This window comes from Xyrauchen texanus, chromosome 35 (genome assembly GCF_025860055.1).
Source record: "Xyrauchen texanus isolate HMW12.3.18 chromosome 35, RBS_HiC_50CHRs, whole genome shotgun sequence".
Lineage (NCBI taxonomy): Eukaryota > Metazoa > Chordata > Actinopteri > Cypriniformes > Catostomidae > Xyrauchen > Xyrauchen texanus.
Genome location: NC_068310.1, coordinates 39520768 through 39543723, shown reverse-complemented (window position 1 = coordinate 39543723; position 22956 = coordinate 39520768). Strand labels below are relative to the sequence as shown.

General features: G+C 41.0%; 1 protein-coding gene and 1 pseudogene across 1 annotated transcript; both read left to right on the top strand.

Moving 5' to 3' along the window:
- Positions 1-712: 712 nt before the first annotated feature.
- On the top strand, positions 713-7155 carry LOC127628602 (E3 ubiquitin-protein ligase TRIM39-like; annotated as a pseudogene).
- A 7221-nt stretch (positions 7156-14376) lies between these two features.
- LOC127628618 (E3 ubiquitin-protein ligase TRIM39-like) lies at positions 14377-16404 on the top strand. The gene is made up of 6 exons (XM_052105395.1): positions 14377-14778; positions 14967-15062; positions 15171-15401; positions 15522-15544; positions 15620-15738; positions 15826-16404. The coding sequence occupies exons 1-6, from the start codon at positions 14377-14379 to the stop codon at positions 16362-16364; spliced, it is 1410 nt and encodes a 469-aa protein (XP_051961355.1). The 3' UTR covers positions 16365-16404.
- Positions 16405-22956: the final 6552 nt, after the last annotated feature.

Here is a 22956-nt window from a genome sequence, read left to right as displayed (position 1 = left end):
ACCAAGAGGAGATTTCAAGACCCCTTAACGACGACACAGCCCAAAGTTCGGTCCATTCCACAGCGGTCCCAGCACACGAAACCCACAGACATAATCCACGTGCGTGTCTCTTCCACCCGACAACAAACGACACGACATCCGCACCAACCGCAAACGGCTCCTCAATCCGCCCGGTAACGGCATCAACATACGTAGCCCACAGACACGGCGCAAATAAGCGTCCCTCCTGCTCGACAGCAGACGATACGCCGCTCACACCAGCCATAGGCAACTTCCACATCACGGAACAAAGTAGGCATATTGGCATATACACCCACATTTTGCAGCATAGGATGGTCTGGAGTTAATAAGTAAAAACCCCCCAAAAATATATATATATGTATTTAAAATAAAAATAAAAAATTTGCGTAAACACACCGATAACGACTATGGTAAACTTTAGACAACTGAATACAGACAAACACTTGCGGCCATCTTGGAATTTTTGTTGATCTACAGTTTTAGATCACGTCTGACCTGAAGCTCATTCGACTGAAGAACACTGAATAATTTGATCAGGATTAGGACAGTAATATTTGGGATGCACATTATTGAAATGCTCTGCTGTGAATGTGAAACTCTTTGATTTAAAAAAAGAATACTGCGTGTTAAAACGGGATTAGTAAACTGAAAGTGAAACTTTGAAGAAGGATTTTGACGTGTGACTCAGAAAATGGCGTCTACATCTTTTTCTGAGGAGGATTTCTCTTGTCCTGTGTGCTGTGATGTTTTTAAAAATCATGTTGTTCTGTCCGGTTGTCACAGTGTGTGTGAAGAGTGTATTCAGAAGTTTTGGGAAAGTAAAGGGTCGAAAGAATGTCCAGTTTGCAGAAGTAGATCAACTTTAGATCATCCTCCATTAAATCGGGATTTGAAGAACCTGTGTGAGACTTTCTTACAGGAGAGAAGTCAAAGATCTTCATCAGGATGTGAAGCAGTCTGCAGTCTTCATGAAGAGAAACTCAAACTCTTCTGTCTCGATGATCAACAGCCGGTGTGTTTGGTGTGTCAAGATTCCAGAAAACACAATTTCTGTCCTTTAGATGAAGCTGTCATCGATAATAAGGTCAGATCAATTATATTCAAAACATTTATCAAAACATCATAACGTATCGGTTACCTAACGTAACCTCGGTTCTCTCTAGATGAGGGAATGAGTATTGCGTAAGCTAGCTTACGCTACGGGAAAGATTCATCTTTTCTGAGATATTGAAGCCAAAAAATTATCCTTAATTTTTGTATCCATTGTCAACGCAGTGCGGCAGCTGCAGACCTTGAGCGGGCTAGCTAGCGAGCTCATAGGTTGCTCTGCGGCAACTGCTGCAGCCTATAGACGAGCTTGGGCGAACTCGCATCCAATGAGAGGCGTCCGCGCGCTCACTGCATCAAAGCCCGCCAAAATGGGCGTGACTTGAGTGCATATAAGCGTAGTTCGTGAGGCTGGAACCCTGGTTTTCATTGACTGAAGCGAAAAGTCGCCGTGGCACGAGCACGGCCGGCTACGCAATACTGTTCCTCATCTAGAGAGAACCGAGGTTACGTTAGGTAACCGATACGTTCTCTTACGAGAGGTTCTCTCGTATTGCGTAAGCTAGCTTACGCTCACGGGAACCCATTGTCGATGCCGTGCGCTCAAGCATCCACTGTATGAGCCCCAGGGAATTAAGGGGACCCGGGGGAGCCCTTATGAGTGGGGAAATAATATTTGGCCGGCAAGAATGCGGGTCATTGATTGCGTAATACATAAGCACATAGTGGGAAGGGAACGACAGAGCGGCGGTGCAGGTCTTGTGTGGAATGTGTCCCATCAGTGCAGCTCACCAGGGGAGCTGTAGCGTATTAAACCGCTAGTAGTTTTGCCTGCAGAGCGGGCACTTCCATATTGTAAAATCTGACAAAGGTGGAGGGGGAAGTCCATCCCGCTACCACACATATGTCGTGAATGGAAATCCCGCTGGACCATGCCCACGAGGATGCCATGCCTCTAGTGGAGTGAGTCCTAATGCCCAACGGGCATGGCAGGTCTTTTGACGCGTATGCAGCGATCGAGGGCGGCCGCCCTGTCGACGCTGAGAAGTCTGAGTTTGTTGAACTGGGCACTGTGAAGAGGCTCGTACAGGAGGCTGATCACGTGAGCGGCCTGCAGAGGAGCTAGCGCGACGCGGCAGGAAGAGGTTCATGCTTGGGTGGCTTTCTGGACTTCTGAGAAGCGGTCAACAATGCCACTCACCGCGGAGCCGAAGAGACCGGTCTGAGAGAGCGGTGCGTTGAGGAACGTGGAGCGCTCTGCTTCTCCCATGTCGGCTAGTGTTAGCCACAAGTGTCTCTCGGTCACAGTCAGCGATGCCATGCACTTCCCTAGAGCTTGGGCTGCAGCTTTGGTAGCGCGAAGGGCGAGATCTGTCGCGCTTCGTAGATCAGTAACAGCCTCTGGGTGCCTGCCTTTCTCATCCCACTCCCGAAGAAGGTCTGCTTGTAGGATCTGTAAAACGGCCATTGAGTGCAGAGCAGATGCGGCTTGGCCGGCGGCGGAATAGGCGCGGCCAACATAGGCGGAAGTCGTTCTGCAGGCCTTAGACGGGAGCACAGGCTTGGAACGCCATCTCGCGGAGGGCGGACAAAGGTGTGCTGCTACCGAGTCCTCGACTGGAGGGATGGAGGAGTAGCCTCTCTCAGTGGCGCCGTCCACCGACGCGAGAGAGGTGGAGACGTGGGAACGGGACCTCGCTGAAAAAGGAGCGTTCCACGACTTGCAAGCTCCGTGTGTAATTCCGGCAGGAAGGGAGCGGCCCGGGCCGCGGGTGTAAAGCGGCGATGGCTTTGAAAAAAGCAGCCGTCGAGTCTGTTGGGTGCCTGCTCAGGGGGCGGTGACCACTCGAGCCCGAGGCGGTCGACGGCCTGTGTGAGGAGGCGTGTTAACTCCCCTTCGACTCCGGCGCGGGTCCTGCTGGATTCCTGGGCCGAGGAGGAGGCTTGGGAGCCTGACCACTCCTCGCTGTCCGAAGCCATGATGGAACAGCGGCCCTTATCCTCCGCCTCATCAGCCGAGATGGCAGCAGTGCGGCCGCTCGTCGGCAACTGCGCGTCCCGGGGGGGCGGGGAGGGTGAAAGGGATGCTCGAGGGAGAGGCTCCGGCGAGGCAGTCGCTTCAACCACAGTTTCCGGCAGCCTTTGTGAGCGGCGCTTCTTCCTGCGCGGCTGAAGGTAAGGCGGCGCGGCGGTTTCTGCTTTGAGCGCTTCGAGTCGAGCCCGCAGGGTCGACATCGGCAGCTCCTTACAGAAATCGCATCCGCCCTCAGTGAGGGCGAGCTCTGCGTGCCCCAGTCCCAGGCAGAGAGCGCAGATGATGTGGCGGTCTCCTGTGCTGAGAAGGGCGCGACATGAGGCGCAAGTGGAGCGAGGCATCTTGAAAAAGACGCTCGTACTCTTTTGTGAATAGTTCGTGAGAACTAGCTTGCTGAATAAAAGGATACGTCGTCGGATGGCATAGCTTGCAGGATGGCTGAAGGTGGCTGAGACGGCCGGCTTCTTCTAGCGCTGTCCACGCTTGCTTGATGCCCCTCGAACTGCGACGCGGCTTCCAGGTCAGCGATGCGAAGAGCTTCGCTGAAGAGATGAAAATCAGGGTTCCAGCCTACGAACTACGCTTATATGCACTCAAGTCACGCCCATTTTGGCGGGCTTTGATGCAGTGAGCGCGCGGACGCCTCTCATTGGATGCGAGTTCGCCCAAGCTCGTCTATAGGCTGCAGCAGTTGCCGCAGAGCAACCTATGAGCTCGCTAGCTAGCCCACTCAAGGTCTGCAGCTGCCGCACTGCGTTGACAATGGATACAAAAATTAAGGATAATTTTTTGGCTTCAATATCTCAGAAAAGATGAATCTTTCCCGTAGCGTAAGCTAGCTTACGCAATACGAGAGAACCTCTCGTAAGAGAACTTGCAGCATACTTTATGATTGAATATATAGTTCTTCTGGAAAGTATTCACAGCGCTTCCCTTTTACAGCCTTATTTCAAAATGGATTACATTTTTTATTTTCCTCAAAATTCTACAAACAATACCCCATAATTACAATGTGAAAGAAGTTTGTTTGAAATCTTTGCAAATGTATTAAAAAAACAAAACAAAAAAAAAACCAAATCACATGTACATAAGTATTCACAACCTTTGCTCAATACTTTGTTGAAGCACCTTTGGCACCAATTACAGCCTCAAGTCTTTTTGTGTATGATGCTACAAGCTTGGCATACCTAATTTTGGGCAGTTTCTCCCATTTTTCTATGCAGGACCTCTAAAGCTCCATCAGGTTGGATGGGGAGCATCGGTGCACGGCCATTTTCAGATCTCTCCAGAGATTTTCAATCGGGTTAAAGTCTGGGCTCGGGCTGGGCCAATCAAGGACATTCACAGAGTTGTCCCGTAGCCACTCCTTTGTTATCTTGGGTGTGTGTTTAGGGTCATTGTCCTGTTGGAAGATGAACCCTCTCCCCAGTCTGAGGTCCAGAGCACTCTGGAGCAGGTTTTCATCAAGGATGTCTCTGTACATTGCTGCATTCATCTTTCCCTTGATCCTGACTAGTCTCCCAGTTCCTGCCGCTGTAAAACATCCACACAGCATGATGCTGCCACCACCATGCTTCACTGGGATGGTATTGGCCAGGTGATGAATGGTGCCTGGTTTCCTCCAGACATGACGCTTGCCATTCAGGCCAAATGGTTTAATCTTTGTTTCATCAGACAAGAGAATTTTGTTTCTCATGGTCTAAGAGTCCTTTAGGTGCCTTTTTGAAAACTCCAGGCAAGCTGTCATGTGCCTTTTACTGAGGAGTGGCTTCCGTCTGCCCACTCTACCATACAGGCCTGATTGGTGGAGTGCTGCAGGGATGGTTGTTCTTCTGGAAGGTTCTCCTCTCTCCACATGAGAAACGCTGGAGCTCTGTCAGAGTGACCATCGGGTTCTTGGTCACCTCCCTGACTAAGGCCCTTCTCCCCCGATCGCTCAGTTTGGCCGGGCGGCCAGATCTAGGAAGAGTCCTGGTGGTTCCAAACTTCTTCCATTTACAGATGATGGAGGCCACTGTTGGAGGTCCCTCATTGGGACCTTCAATGCTGCAGAAATGTTTCTGTACCCTTCCCCAGATCTGTGCCTCGATACAATCCTGTCTCGGAGGTCTACAGACAATTCCTTGGACTTCATGACTTGCTTTGTGCCCCGACATGCACTGTTAACTGTGGGACCTTATATAGACAGGTGTGTGCCTTTCCAAATCATGTCCAATCAACTGAATTTACAACAGGTGGACTCCAATCAAGTTTAAGAAACATCTCAAGGATGATCAGTGGAAACAGGAAGCACCTGAGCTCAATTTTGAGTGTCATGGCAAAGGCTGTGAAAACTTAAGTACATGTGATTTTTTTTATTTTTTTATTTTTATGAATTTGCAAATATTTCAAACAAACTTCTTTCAAGTTGTCAATATGGGGTGTTGTTTGTAGAATTTTGAGGAAATTATGAATTTAATAAATTTTGGAATAAGGCTGTAACATCACAAAATGTGGAAAAAGTGAAGCGCTGTGAATACTTTCCGGATGCACTGTATTAACAAATAATTACAGACAGTAAATTAAGATTATTCTGGTCAAACTCATAATGATCTAAAAGCAGAACAGGGCTGGAAAGTAAGAACTCTTTATATTAACATGTCCATTTCTTTCAGGAGAAACTCAAAACTGCACTAAAACCCTTACAGGAGAAACTGAGAATATTTGAGGAGTTTAAACAGAATTTGGGTCAAACTGCAGAACATATTAAGGTTTGAATTAAACTGTGTAATTAAAGAGTGTGAAACATCCCATTTTTGGAAGTGTATATTGATATACGGTTTGACCATCAGATCTTTCTCTGAAATGTCTTTTGTTTCAGTTTCAGGCTCGACACACAGAGAGGAAGATTAATGAGGAGTTTGAGAAACTTCACCAGTTTCTACATGATGAAGAGGCAGCCAGAATAACAGCACTGAGAGAGGAAGAGGAGCAGAAGAGTCAGATGATGAATGAGAAGATTGAGAAAATGAGCAGACAGATTTCATCTCTTTCAAACACAATCAGAGTCATAGAGGAGCAGATGACAGCTGAAGATCTTTCATTCCTACAGGTGGAAACAATGAACATTTATACAACTTCAATATTCATTATACTGGAGACAAATGTCAGTTTCAAACATTAAAAGCAAATTCAGTTTGGATGAATAATCTGTGTTTCTTTCTTTTTACAGAACTTGAAGACCACAATGGAAAGGTTTGTATTGTGTTTCCTGTTTCTCGGTTCTGAACCCAAATCAACATGACTGACTCCTGAATGTTTTTCAGAACCCAGTGTACACCAGCAGATCCAGAGAACATTTCAGGAGTTCTGATCAATGTCCCAAAACATCTGAGCAACCTGAAGTTCACTGTGATAAAGAAGATGCAGGAAAATGTTCAATACAGTGAGTTGAGAATACAACAATGAATTCATAATGATCATTTGTGTTATTTGATGTGTGTTTGAGTGTGTATCTGTCTTCTCTCTTCAGCTCCAGTGACTTTGGACCCCAACACTGCTGACTGTAAACTCATCGTGTCTGATGATCTGATCAGTGTGAGACTCAGCTGCTTCCTGATAATACTGAGAGATTTGATGTGTATAAGTGTGTTTTGGGTTCATACGGTTTTAATTCAGGGATTCACTGTTGGGATGTTCAGGTTGGAGACTGTACACGCTGGTGTTTGGGTGTGATGACAGAATCTGCTCAGAGGAAGAATGAAATATTGTCCAGGAGTGGAATCTGGTGTGTGGGGTTTAATGATGGTGAATATGGTGCAGTCATTACACCTGATCAAGAATCTCATGTCTCAATGAAAGAGAAACTCCAGAGAATCAGAGTTCAGCTGGACTGTTACAGAGGAAAACTGTCATTCTCTGATCCTCTCACTAACACACACATACACACTTTCACACACACGTTTACTGAGAGAATATTTCCATGGTTCGGTGTTTACTGTACAATTTCTCCTCTGATGATCTTACCAGTGAACTCCTCTGAAAAAAGACTTAAGAATGAAATTACAGATTAAACTTGTATCTACAAAAGTTGAGTTTCTGTAGAAGACAGACTAATGAAATGTGTCTTTGTAGCATCAGCTGTTAATTCATTTATTCTGACATGTTTTAATGCTTTTTAATGATGCTGGCTAAGATGTGAATTCATATGGGAGATCAGTGATTTACTGTACATCTTAATAATGTGATCTCGGGTTGTTATTGATCATTATATGACAGAGATGCTTCAGTTGTTCTGCAGGCAACTCAGCTTTATGGTCTGATAATAAAGTCTATTCTTCTGAAGTAAAAAACTCCTTAAGACTTTGAGTGATTTTTCACAAATTGGGCAGAAACCACTACACTATTCGCATTGACAATCTCATTTGCTCCAGGAGACCTAACCAGTTCCCCAATCCTTTCAGTCAAACAAATCAACCCAGTGATGACACTGAGACCATGCAGGTTGGTCGTACTCATCTGTCCACAGAAGAGCGTGAACATTGCATCAATAATCATCTCGGTTTATATTGTGGCCAAGCGGGACATCTGAGAGATAACTGCCCTACATGACCCTATCAATGACAGAGTCACAGGGTGAGTTTGTTGATTTACTCTATCCAAACTACTGCTTGTTTTGAAGTGCCCATAACATTAACATGCCAATCAGATACCATCAACACCAAAGCCTTATTAGAATCGGGGGCAGCGGGCAACTTTATCGATGAAACATTAGCCCGACAGCACAAGATACCACTAATCCATGCTACACTCTCGGCCTTGGTAAGGGGAGGAAACACTAAGCTTCACTGGACTACGGACGCCATTCAAGCCATCAATGAACTTCTGCTCCCATTCTGCATCACCCTGACCCCAACGCACCTTTTGTGGTAGAAATAGATGCATCTAACACCGGTATTGGTGCCATCCTCTCGCAACGCCAAGGTAATCCTCCTAAATTTTTCCATGTGCTTAATACTCATGCAAACTTTCCTCTGCTTTAACAGAATTACGATGTGGCAATCATGAACTGCTTGCCATGAAAGCAGTATTTGGAGATTGGCGACACTGGCTGGAGGGGGCCAGACATCCATTTCTGGTATTAACGGATCATCACAACCTGGAATACCTACACTCAGCCAAAAGACTAAATCCCAGATGGGGCAGATGGGCACTGTTCTTCACTTGAATTAACTTCTCAATTACTTATCTAAAGCTAATTACTTAAAGAAGCTAATCAGAGATTGCATCTGCTCTGTGCTGCCTGACTCACTGGACTCACTGCAGACCGCAGTTTGCATACCGCAACAACCGCTCCACTGATGATGCCACTGCATCTACACTGCACACTGCTCTATCCCACCTGGAAAAAAAGGAACACACACTGTGTGCGATAACGCTGTTTGTAGACAACAGCTCAGCATTCAACACCATAGTGCCCTCCAAGCTTGATGTGAAACTCCGGGCTCTGGGCTTAACCAGCTTGCTGTGCAGCTGGATCCTGGACTTCCTGTCAAGCAGACGTCAGGTGGTTAGAATGGGCAGCAACATCTCCTCTTCACTGACCCTCAACACTGGAGCCCCGCAGGGCTGTATTCTCAGCCCACTCCTGTATTCCCTGTACACACATGACTGTGTGGCAACACATAGCTCCAATGCCATCATTAAGTTTGCTGATGATACGACAGTGGTAGGTCTGAACACTGACAATGATGAAACATCCTACAGAGAGGAGGTGCACACTCTGAAACACTGGTGTCAGGAGCACAATCTCTCCCTCAACGTCAGTAAGACCAAGGAGCTTGTAGTGGACTTCAGGAAGAAAGACAGAGAACACAGCCCCATCACCATCAGTGGAGCACCGGTGGAGAGAGTCAGCAGCTTCAAGTTCCTCGGTGTCCACATCACTGAGGAACTCACATGGTCCGTCCACACTGAGGCCGTTGTGAAGAAGGTTCACCAGCCCCTCTTCTTCCTGAGACGGCTGAGGAAGTTTGGAATGAACCACCACATCCTCACACGGTTCTACACCAGCACTGTAGAGAGCATCCTGACTGGCTGCATCACCGCCTGGTACGGCAATAGCACCGCCCACAACCGCAAAGCCCTGCAAAGGGTGGTGCGAACTGCCAGACACATCATCGGAGATGAGCTTCCCTCCCTCCAGGACATATAAGGTGGTGGGTGAAAATGGCTTGGAGGATCATCAGAGACTCCAGCCACCCGAGTCATGGGCTGCTCTCACTGTTACCATCAGGCAGGCGTTATCGCAGCATCAGGACCCGCACCAGCTGACTACATGACAGCTTCTTCCCCCAAGCAATCAGACTTTTGAACTCTTGATCTATCACAATCAATATACATCAGAACTGCACTTTATTAATCTTATTATCTCACACTGGACTGTCATAATTATATAAATTATATTACTTTACTGTATATTCTATTTTTATTGTATGTGTATTCTATATTGTGTGTGTTGTTTACTGTACATTGTATATCTAATATACACATAATTACACAACACAATAATAATATGTAAATTGTGTTGTGTAAATATGTTTTTTATTGTAATTGGTATATGTCATGACTGCTATGTTGTGTAAGGGGGAAAGGGGATAAGGTAAAGGAGGAATAGGGAAGCGACCCAACTGGCCCAAGGACGGTATCCAATGGCATGGCTGAAGGTCTCCTGCGTGTTCTGTCTTTATCGTACGCATTCAGTTTAAGTGATTTAATTCCAATTATATAACTATATTATTAATTTTATGATCCTTGTTTATTTTATCTGACTCCAATTATAAAAGTTACTAAGGATATATTAATGTTATAATCTTAGTTATTATTATTAAATTTTATTTAACATTGAATCATCGTATTTAACTATATTTTATATTGTACTCGTTCATTCAGATTCCGGTCGCTTAGAGAGTCTCGCGCTGGACATATACGCAGATCTCACGGTCACAAATACACCAGTATTGTAATTAAAACAGTAATTGACTAAATACTAATTAGATGGATGCTCATGTTTGCCCTTATATCTACAAGTATTTTGTTTAGTCCCCTTAGATAGTAAACACTTAATTAGAGTAACATTTCTACCCAGAGGTCATGACCACTAAATTTACAAAGATAGACCAACATACCCAAGTTAAAATAGTTTCATATAATGATCATGCCATAGTTTCCTATGAACACTTAGCAAGAAAATATTACAATAACCAGAGGTTTAAAATTCACCCTATTTAGGCTTGGTCGACACTAAACAGAAATTCCCTCCGTTTATAGTCGGAGCTCTAAAGTCTCAGTCGGTGTGCCCCATGCTCCACTCAAAACCTGGTCGAAGATTTGCGGAAACATGGATTTAACGTAATCTACTAAAGACAATAGTTTCAGAGTAAATCAGAATAAATTCAAATGTAACAATTTATTTACCAGGTAAAATAATAAATTCATCAATTCCAATTAGACAATAATAAGTCAAATTTAGACATTTCATCTGACTATAGAGAACCATGAACAATGTGCCACATATCCTTAAATACCCAAACCATGAACAAAGGGAATTTTGGGAGTGGTTAGGTTTGGAAGTCCTGGGGACATACCTCATTAACTTACAGGCAGGGATGGGGACAGACCTCCAGAATTATGCAGCATTTGGCCTTATAACGTTGTTACCAATAGATTTATAAACATGGGAAAGAGACAATATACCAGTCACACTGAGACATTTTAAATGATACCAAACATTATGCCTAGTCACATTATGTGTATACATCAGACATGATATTTTGATGCATGTAGATCTTGGGTGAGTTTGAAGTGATTCTGAGCTGAAGGGGAAGGAGGAGTTGAGGGGGGAAGATGTTTGTGAGTTTTTCGAGAATAGGCCTAAATTGGCCTGAGGTGAGGTAGAGATCAGATGTGAGATTTGTGTTTTATTGTTCGTGCTCAGTAGGAGGTGTTGACTCAGGTGAAAATGTTCTTCTGTGTGAGTTTTTATGACTTGGTTCTTGCAGATTTATTTGACTTTTACGTCATCTTAATGTCAGCCTTACAGTTGCTCGGAACTGCACACAAGACTTTGACCCACTGTTGCACTTGTGTGTATGGTTGTGTGACAATAAAAAGTGATATGATTTGATATGATATCGTATGATATGGCAAACATGAGGGTTAAAATACAACGACAAGGGTAGCAAGATAATCAATGAACAGACAGAACTATACAACTCATTCCACACACACACACACACACACACTCACAAAATGTGTTATTTGTTAGGGTTTTACTGTTAAATGCAGAGTAACAGGTTTCTGCATGGTGTTTGAAGATGCATTATAATGGCAAATAAAACAATTGTGAGCAAATTAGAGTTTACATTTCTTTGAGTTCAACACAAATTCACAGTATCTACAGTTCAACAATAACCTACTCTGGGGACATTAACTCAGTCCACAAAACCCTTGTGTCTAAACCTGTTTTACTTAAAGATTATCCAACAAAAAAGTAGTCTAGTGTACATAGTTTATTCAGTGCCCTCCACCAGGCACGTGCACACATAGACATCAAAAGGGGCTTGAGCACCTGCCCTTTTTATTCCTGGAGAGAAAGTGCCCTTTTTTCTGGGGTGCGTTTTAAAAAATTTTTTTTTTAATAATATATATTCCTGTTTGCGCAGAATGCGCACAGCTTCCCTGTCAAAGCAAATATATTTATTGAATAGTGTATATAAATATCGGGTCAGGAGTTCTGAAGCGCTCCTGCGCTCCGCACATCGGCACATCTCTCACACACACACACACACACACACACACACACACACACACACACACACACACACACACAGCAGCGACCCCTCCCAGCAGTGTTTTTCTTGGCTTGTGTTGAGGTGAGTGGCGATGAACAAAAGATTAAACTACCAGTGCCTCGAATTTACTGCTGATTAGCCAAAGACAAATATAGTTAACCTGTGTCTTGCTAGCATGCATGCCTCATGAGCTACTTGCTAATGTAATAAGTTAGCTACAGTTTAGCTAAGGCAAATATATCATGGCCATACAGTTCTACTGTACTAAATGGGGACCCTACAGGTGAATACAGTGTGTGTGTGTCTAATAACATCTTCACAATCGATAAACTGATATGCAAATTAGGCGTCAACTAGTTAAAATGCGCATATTTGCATCTAATTGACAGGGCAATGCAGGTAAATAGGATAAACAAAATAATTAAAGCATATCACCACAGAACGTCCCCAGTTAATGACTTGCATACATCAAGAGTCTTTCCCCCTGAAATTTAGAAATCTAAATTGGTGAATTTAGAAGAAATCTACTGATGCAAACAGATGGAGGATAGTAGGTTTAAAACAAACTCCATCTAAATGTGGATTTTGAAGGTTTTATTTGATGATGATGATACAGTCCTCCCTCAAATGTGAAACTAAGTCCATGTCACCATCAGTTATTGTGTATGTGTGTGTGTACATGCATAGCAATAATAATATTATATTTTTGTATAATATATTATGTACATATTATGTTTTTGATTAAAACATTCAGGCAATTCAGTATTCTGATGCTTGGTTTCAAATTATTAGTAAAACACGCCCCTCTGCTTGATGCAGTTATTTAGGTTATTCTAAATATATACTTGAAACTAGTAGCATAGAAAACATGCACATTGTGGCATGGTTTCCTTTGCTGCTCTATACACCTAGTGAATACTAAGGAGACCGTGGATTCTGTGTGAACTGATTATTTTGTAGACATCTTTTGAAAATGAAACTATTGCAGAGGCATTCAGGTTTAGATTTTTTTTATCTGCTGGTATATGATAGAGTCCATGATGCCATGTATCCGAACAAGATGTCCAAGACCTCTGATAAAAACATTCCCACAACATTAAAGGTCCACCACCATGTTTAACAGTGGGCATGAGGTACTTTTCCATATGGTAACTTCTCTGTGTGCATCAAACCCATCTCTGGTGCTTGCTGACAAAAAGCTCTATTTTTGTTTAATTTGACCACCGAACCCCGTCCCATTTTAAGTTCCAGGTATCTGGCAAACTGAAGACGTTTGAATTTGTTGTTGGATGAGAGCAGAGGCTTTTATCCTGAAACTCTCCCAAACAACCAGTTATGATGTAGGTGATGTCTGATTGTAGTTTTGGAGACTTTCTGGCCCTAAGACCAAACTTAGTTCTGCAATTCTCCAGCTGTGATCCTTGGACATTCTAAGGCCACTTAAACCATCTTCCTCACCCTGCATGGAGACAATATAGACACACGTCCTCTTCCAGGCCGATTCGTGACATTTCCAGTTGAACGGAACTTCTTAATTATTGCCCAGATGGTAGAAATGGGCATTTTCAATGCTTTAGCTATTTTCATGAAGCCACTTCACATTTTTTAAAGCTCAACAACATTTTGCCACACGTCAGAATTATATTCTTTGCTCCATTGTGATGGATGAATTTGGATGGTCTGTTTCCTCATATTTATACCCCTGTGAAACAGGAAGTCATGGCTGAACAATTTCATGTTCCTTGTCACCCATGTGTTAGAAAAATGTAAAATATGAATAGAAATATACTTCATAAATATTTGACTCATAAGTAATTTCTAGGAATGTGGAAATAATTGTCAAATGTGTTTTGGAGAAAAATATTAATTATGAGATTTCCCCTTTCAATTATTTTAATTCAATTAAAGTTTAGCTTTTAGTGAACATTTTAAACTTTCTATTCTTCTGTCTTCATTTGCCTGTTACAAACACTGACTTAATGTGCCAGTGTTTGATTTGATTCATTATACTGTAATTGATCTCAAGCTCAGTATTGAAACTGTCCATCTGTGTGTATAGAATGTACATAATGTATGCAATTCACACCACAGATTATATATCTTATTTTTATTTCATTGAAGCAGTGAAGTAAATCCTCTCTCCAGGTCAACAAAACAATTCATACAGTATTTGTTGGTATAGAATAATAAGGTGTTCTTGTGTATAAGCAAACTCCGCCCACTGTCAAAGGTTAAAACTGAGACTGACACACCTGTTTATCAGCATTTCTAGTTCACCTGTCTGTCAGTCGAGTGAAAAACACAGAATATTCTGGAGATTATTGATCATTCTGATGCATGTTTTTGGATGTGAAGCTTTTTGATTTGAAACAGAATAATAAGAGTTCAGACCAACAACTGGAGAAAGTGAAACTTTGAAGATTTTTATTTGTAATTTCAAAAATGGCGTCTAAATCTTTTTCTGAGGAGGATTTCTCTTGTCCTGTGTGCTGTAATGTTTTTAAAAATCCTGTTCTTCTGTCCTGTAGTCACAGTGTGTGTGAAGAGTGTATTCAGAAGTTTTGGGAAAGTAAAGGATCGAAAGAATGTCCAGTTTGCAGAAGTAGATCAACATTAGATCATCCTCCATTAAATCGGGTTTTGAAGAACTTGTGTGAGACTTTCTTACAGGAGAGAAGTCAAAGATCTTCATCAGGATGTGAAGCAGTCTGCAGTCTTCATGAAGAGAAACTCAAACTCTTCTGTCTCGATGATCAACAGCCGGTGTGTTTTGTGTGTCGAGATTCCAGAACACACACAAATCACAAATTCTGTCCTTTAGATGAAGCTGTCATCGATAATAAGGTCAGATCAATTATATTCAAATCATTTATTGAAACAGCACAACTTGCAGCATACTTTATGATTGCATATATGAACAAATAATTACAGACAGTAAATGAAGATTATTCTGGTCAAACTCATAATGATCTAAAAGCAGAACAGGGCTGGAAAGTAAGAACTCTTTATATTAACATGTCCATTTCTTTCAGGAGAAACTCAAAACTGCACTAAAACCCTTACAGGAGAAACTGAGAATATTTAAGAAGTTTAAACAGAATTTGGATCAAACTGCAGAACATATTAAGGTTTGAATTAAACTGTGTAATTAAAGAGTGTGAAACCACATTTTTGGAAGTGTATATTGATATACAGTTTGACCATCAGATCTTTCTCTGAAATGTCTTTTGTTTCAGTTTCAGGCTCGACACACAGAGAGGAAGATTAATGAGGAGTTTGAGAAACTTCACCAGTTTCTACATGATGAAGAGGCCGCCAGAATAACAGCACTGAGAGAGGAAGAGGAGCAGAAGAGTCAGATGATGAAGGAGAAGATTGAGAAGATGAGCAGACAGATTTCATCTCTTTCACACACAATCAGAGTCATAGAGGAGCAGATGACAGCTGAAGATCTTTCATTCCTACAGGTGGAAACAATGAACATTTATACAACTTCAATATTCATTATACTGGAGACAAATGTCAGTTTCAAACATTAAAAGCAAATTCAGTTTGGATGAATAATCTATGTTTCTTTCTTTTTACAGAACTTGAAGAGCACAATGGAAAGGTTTGTATTGTGTTTCCTGTTTCTCTCTCGGTTCTGAACCCAAATCAACACGACTGACTCCTGAATGTTTTTCAGAACCCAGTGTACACCAGCAGATCCAGAGAACATTTCAGGAGTTCTGATCAATGTCCCAAAACATCTGAGCAACCTGAAGTTCACTGTGATACAGAAGATGCAGGAAAATGTTCAATACAGTGAGTTGAGAATACAACAATGAATTCATAATGATCATTTGTGTTATTTGATGTGTGTTTGAGTGTGTATCTGTCCTCTCTCTTCAGCTCCAGTGACTTTGGACCCCAACACTGCTGACTGTAATCTCATCGTGTCTGATGATCTGATCAGTGTGAGACTCAGTGAAGAGAAACAGCTGCTTCCTGATAATACTGAGAGATTTGATATGTATAAGTGTGTTTTGGGTTCAGAGGGTTTTAATTCAGGGATTCACTGTTGGGATGTTCAGGTTGGAGACTGTACACACTGGTGTTTGGGTGTGATGACAGAATCTGCTCAGAGGAAGAAGAACATATTCTCCAGGAGCGGAATCTGGTGTGTGAGGTTTTATGATGGTATATATGTTGCATTCATTTCACCTGATCAAACATCTCGTCGTGTCTCAGTGAAAGAGAAACTCCAGAGAATCAGAGTTCAGCTGGACTGTGACAGAGGAAAACTGTCATTCTCTAATCCTCTCACTAACACACACATACACACTTTCACACACACGTTTACTGAGAGAATATTTCCATTGTTCACTGTTGGCTGTAAAATTTCTCCTCTGATGATCTTACCAGTGAACTCCTCTGAAAAAAAGACTTAAGAATGAAATTACAGATTAAACTTGTATCTACAAAAGTTGAGTTTCTGTAGAAGACAGACTAATCAAATGTGTCATTGTAGCATCAGCTGTTAATTCATTTATTCTGACATGTTTTAATGCTTTTTAATGATGCTGGCTAAGATGTGAATTCATATGTGAGATCAGTGATTTACTGAACATCTTAATAATGTGATCTCGGGTTGTTATTGATCATTATATGACAGAACAGTTGAGCTGGACTGTGACAGATAACACACACACACACACACACACACACACACACACGCACGACGTTTATTAAGAGAATATTTCTATTGTTCAATTTTGTTCGTGACATTTCTTCTCTATTGATGTTACCAGAGAACTCCTAGAAAAAGAAGAAAATAAGTCTTAAATGAGTCTCTGAAGCACAAAGTCAGAATAAGTTTGTTTTGTCTATTAATTCCTTCACTTGTCTTTTCTGCTGTTAAAATACAAATAATGAAATCACACTTTTATTCATGGTTGAAAAATAAATAATTGTGGTTGAAGAAATGAGAATATCTCATGTGAGTAACGTCATCAATGTAACTTCAGGAGAACATGAACAGAGAAACACAAGCAGAAGCCACAACATCAGAACATATTTCAGACTTTATAGTGATCTAAAGCGAGCGGTTCTATGGACTTCACATTAGTCCACATTCAGAACTGACGTCTGAACAACCTTGAAGACAAAGATATTATCATCAATATTAATTATTGTTAGTATTTCACTATTTTCTGCTTTTTAAGTCTTTTTCAACTCAACTGTAATTTGTTACAATCAAATAATAAATAATTTCCCCATATAATATTAAGATTTGTTGCACTTTCCGGACAATTAACACATTTCTTCCCAAAATATTTTAATTGCAAATAATTTTATTAGTATGTGAAAATGTTACTGATTTAATTGTAAAGTACGTTTGTAAATATAAATAAATGTATTGGTAAACTATATATCATGTTAGTATTTGCTGCATTGATTTTATATTTTAATTCAAATTCTCATTACCAAAATATGTCCAGATGTTTATTTATTTATCATTTTTTTGTCATACATCATAATTTTCGTTCTTTTGATTTTGGGGTGAAATGCCCCGGACATGTTCTTGACAAGTTTAGCACAGCATGTACCTGTTCAGGTGAGATCTGTTGTGAATCTTTGTATTTTATGAATGGACCGTTAAACTCTGGGTCATCCATTTTTGAAATGTTTATAGACATGATTTGATAAATCTAAAGCGTGCAGCGGCATTACAATCTGAATTAACACCTGGAGGAACTTCAACTCTTCCATTCTTTCCTTTTTCCCTAAAAATAACATTTGAGACATTCCCAATACATAATAGTGGATATTAAGATTATTTTATAAAAACATGGAAGATAATGATGACATCAGAGTGTGAGCTCATGACTAACAAGCCACAATTTACCTCAAAGTCCACTTTACCTGTCAGCGTTTATAAAAGAACTGTTCAAAGAATAAAATCAATCTGACCCTTTCATACAAACAGATCCACACACTAAATGTGAACAAACTGAATACAAAAACTAAAATGTTTTTTAAAGTGGGGTATTTCCTAACGCCTGAGCTCTCTTCCTCTCTAGCTTTCACTCTTCTTTTAGTTTTTCTTTAGGAACGACGGGATGCGAAACTTTTTCTTCTTTGAGGGCGATTTGTTGGGAGATTCGTCACTGCTGTGACCTCCCACCGCATCATCACCAGCAACAGGCTCCTCCCACACTACCTGAGGGGTGGAGTCTGTCTCACAGGGGCGGGCTCTTCTGCAGGGAGGGTGGTGACTTCAGAGGCCTCATGGGGGGTCAGATCGGGGAGGGTCTATTGAATGTGGCGTTGTCATTCTCGTCTTTGAAGGTCTGCTCGTGTTGTGCCTCTGTGGTGAATGGGGTCAAAATGGAGGCGGAAGATAATAGTGACTTTGTAGAATGACTTATGACAAGTTTTACATCCAGGGGAAATTTAGACCTCAACAGTTCAGCTCAACTCACACAAAACACAAATTTGTTTTGCTACAATCTCTGAAAAACTAGAATATCTGTAATAGCGCACCGATTTCATGATATAGATGCAAATTAACACCTTCAATTACATCCTAATGCAATTACTTAGTGCACCTATTATGGTTTTAAACGTGCCCAATTTTGTTGCCCACGTTTTGTTTAAACGTGCCCAAGGTCTCATACAATAGATTTACATGCATCCATGATTAAAAAACACTTTAATTTGCTCATAATTGAACCTTTTTAATCCCCCAGTGTCAAAACCGACTAGTTCAATGATCCGTTCTAAACTCCTCCTTTCAGAGAGCATACTCTGCTCTGATTGGTCAGATGTCCCAGTCTGTTGTGATTGGTCTACCGCTTAGTGTAGTGTTTAAGGGCGGGTCAAAGCAGTTCACGAGCAGCCAATGAAGATGTCTGGATTTACTAATGACCCGTTTCAGGTGTTCAGAATCCGTTCTTTCTTTTGGGAGTCAAAAACTCCCAAAACTTTGATTTTCATTCATAAACAACTAATAAACTATCAATTAATCACAAACGTGCAAATCACATTGCAAGAGTCTAAATACCATTTGAATAAACACACCCTCTTGATATATTTCCAATGCATTTGCTTAGTATTAATTGATTAGTGGTGGTGGTGGCGTAGTGGGCTAAAGCACATACATGTAATCAGAAGGTTGCTGGTTCGATCCCCACAGCCACCACCATTGTGTCCATGAGCAAGACACTTAACTCCAGGTTGCTCCAGGGGGATTGTCCCTGTAATAAGTGCACTGTAAGTCACTTTGGATAAAAGTGTCTGCCAAATGCATGAATGTAAATTCAATATTTGCTTAATTGAGAACAGGAAGATGAGTTAAAAAGGAGTTCAAGTGAAACATCAAACTCAATCGTGTTTACTCACTATGGTAACAGGTATTCTTGTGCTTTCCATCTCCTGATTGTGACGCTGCCACGAAGAAGAAAAAGCACAAGTACAGAGAGAGAATGTCTTTGCAGATCAAATCACAGCCACCGTGTTAAATTAAAAAGAAATGAACAGAAACTTCACAGGTAAACACACCAGCAGAAGTAAAGAACGGTTGCTGAGCCATTCTTAAAGACCCCAGAGAAATGAGCATGAAGAGTGAAGGACAACATTAAAAGACAGGTGATTTAAAGACATTTCTCCTATTGGATTACACCTGAATTTAAAGGGATTAAATCTATCATGACATTCTGAACCCTAAACTACTGCACATGGATATATGCATGACCATATACATATCTGCCACTATGGTCATTTTTTATTAGCAGTATTTTTCCTAATTAGTCAAATATTACAAGCAGAAACATCGAGGCTTATTTAGTTCCAGTTTAAAACAGAAACATTCTTCTATGCAAAGTTTCAGAACATAAACAGATCGTCTTTACTGCTACATTTCCATGTTTCAATGCTTCAGATCACTTTATGTAACATTGTAATTGTTGCTTTTATATTTGGTGGAAAAAAGCAAACAAATGTGCATTAGATCAGCCATTATATTGTTATTATTTTACATCAAAATAATTAAATAAAATGTATTAATCATTTTCATTTCATATAGTTTAAAATGTCTATATTGCTGCATCTTTACCAACAACATGCCATATTAAAATCTCTATAAAACTGCTGCATTTAAATAAATATTCAGTTCTGTGATTCTCAAATGAAAAACACTAAAAGTTCATGATAATGTTACAATACTGATTGGAAAATTGCAATAAATTAGAAATAAAAAAGTGTGTGAGGCCAGACTATTTTCAGATTTTGGATGTAAACAAACTGTTATTGCTCTGTTATTACAAACAGCAATAAATGTTAATTAACAACCATAAAGACAGACATTAGCCGTAATGTTGCAGATATAAACCACTAGAACGAGCCCGTGCTCTGAGAGACCCTTTCTGTCAGGATGAACAAACCTTCTTCTACACACACAGGTGAGCTGGGGGGAGTGCAGGTGACACTGGGAACTTTGCCCTCTTCAATCTCCTGCGTCTGACCTACAGAGAACAGAACAGAGTTTTTCTGTGAGAAACAGCAGGTCCTCAAAAACAGCTCAAATTCAGAAAGCGACACAGATTTTATAAAGGCACGATACAACTTAAAAGATTCAAACGGATGAGGCAGATTCTCTCTCTCGTGCACAATGATGCATGAGTATTCTGCATTGACCAAACACATCAACTAGTGGCAAAACTGACTAACCGTGAATCTCGACTTTGTTGTTCTTAAGCCATTTTGCCACAATTTTGGAGGTATGCTTGAGGTCTTTGTCTATTTGAAAAACCCATTTGTGACCGAGCTTTAAGTTCCTGCCTGATGTCTTGAGATGTTGCTTCAATATATACACATAATGTTCCTTCCTCATGATGTCATCTATTTTGTGAAGTGCACCAGTCCCTCCAGCAGAAAAGCACCCCCACAACATGATGCTGCACCCCCATACTTCACGGTTGGGATGCTGTTCTTCGGCTTGCGAGCCTCACCTTTTTTCCTCCAAGCATAAGGATGGTCATTATGGCCAAACAGGTCAATATATGTTTCATCAGACCAGAGGACATTTCTCCAAAAGTCAGATCTTTGTCCCCTTGTGCACTTGCAAACTGAAGTCTCTTTTTTATGGTGGTTTTGGAGCAGCGGCTTCATCATTGCTGAACAGCCTTTCAGGTTATGTCGACATAGGACTCGTTTTGCTGTGGATCTAGATACTCGTCCACCTGTTTCCTCCAGCATCTTCACAAGGTCCTTTGCTGTTGTTCTGGGATTGATTTGTACTTTTCGCACCAAACTCACCAAACGTTTTAATTAGACCCCGAAGCCGCCGCCAGGCGCCGCCATTTGCGCCATTTAGAATTTCAGCCGCCGTCAGCCAATAATTTCGTAAGCCAAATTGAGCCGCCATCTGATAAAGTTTGGCTGAGCCGGCTAGAATTATTTGCATCAAATAATAATTCTATCACATAGAGACATACACACACCGAAATATATAAACAATACACTAGATCTATTTTCCCACTGGATTCATAACAGCACAGTCTTGTGCTCGTTGCTACGATACACAGACTCATTAGTGAATTGATCTGACCAATTAAAATTGCTCGCTTTTCCGTACAGAAGAAGCTGATGCATGTTTTTCTCAAGACTGAGGTGAAATGACGGAAAGAAGCAAGCAAGGTAATTTTGATCTCACTTCTCACATACTTTCCTAATTCCTACTTACATTTTTTTTTAACTTAGGCCTACCCAGACTTTTTGTTAAATCTTTCAGGGCACGGTTGCACAAACACCTGAATCAAAGATTGATGTTATGAACCAAATATTCTGGAACGGAGAGATTTATAGCACTGAACGTGATATTACTGCAGTAACAAACCACCGTTTCCACATTGCTAATTCACGACGCATGCTTCAGTGTACATTGAAGTGAAATGTGCAAAACTTTGTCCAAAATAATACCGATAACAGTGTGTGTTTATATTAAGGCGAGACACGGCAGGCAAAAACATCGGGTTTTTTTACTGGTCAATTTTGAGATTTTTGGATATTTGTTATGGCGATTAATATTAGACAAAACAGCGCAAGCGCAAAAACACAGCACGCAAGTGAATTTCAACAGTGTGAGCACCATGACACAGCTCGCACGTAAAATTTAAACCTGCAGAACTTGCAAATCACAAACTCGAGCACAAAAAATATGATTGTGCACACAAATTAACAAGTCCCACACACGCGTAGTTATTTTCTGCACGCGCGCCTAACTGTACACACGCGCGAGTTCTTTTCTGCACACGCACGAGTTCTTTTCTGCACACGCGCGCGCAGATCTGTACACACGCGCAAGTTTTTTTTTTTTATTTATTTATTTATTTTTTTTATTAAAGTTCCTTCAGCATATTACAATAAGAAGAAATTATACAAATGGTTGATACAAAAATAATCAGTTGAAGTAATAACATTAAATGGAAAAAATAAATAATAAAAGAACATATCAGAAAGATAAATGTTTTTTTTTTTTTTTTTTTTTAAAACACGCGCGAGTTCTTTTCTGCACACAAGTCGGTTTTGACACTCAGGGGCGGGGCCCAATCCTTTCTGTTAACAAATGCTATTGGCTGCTGACCAAATACTGTATTGATTGGCTGCATCTCTTCGAATCTCTCGTGATTGGCTGTTGTTGGACGAGAACAGACAGAAAGCGGGAACTTTTTATTTTTGACAAGAAAAAACTTACAAAACTCTCTTAGTGGAGAAATAAGAAATATACATCAATTGGAACAATACAATTATTGTCAGTGTAAATGAAAGAAAAGCGTCCCCTACACAATACTGAACAACAAAAAAGCAAACAACAAGGGGGTATTGGTTTAAAAAAAAAAGTCTCGAGATCAAAAGGCTTGAGAAAAAATGTAAACATTAAAGAATTTTTTTTTAATAAAAGCATCCTTTAGACGTAGCATACAAGTGGATATTTATCGAAACAACTTATCTATCACATAGAGGAAGTATGATTTCAACCAT

What these genes read in the sequence shown, in the direction of transcription:
- LOC127628618 (XM_052105395.1), top strand. Translation starts at nt 14,377, where the DNA reads ATGGCGTCTAAATCTTTTTCTGAGGAGGATTTCTCTTGTCCTGTGTGC. An exon ending in AAACTGCAGAACATATTAAG is followed by an intron (nt 15,063 to 15,170) that starts GTTTGAATTAAA and finishes CTTTTGTTTCAG; the next exon opens with TTTCAGGCTCGACACACAGA. An exon ending in AAGATCTTTCATTCCTACAG is followed by an intron (nt 15,402 to 15,521) that starts GTGGAAACAATG and finishes TTCTTTTTACAG; the next exon opens with AACTTGAAGAGCACAATGGA.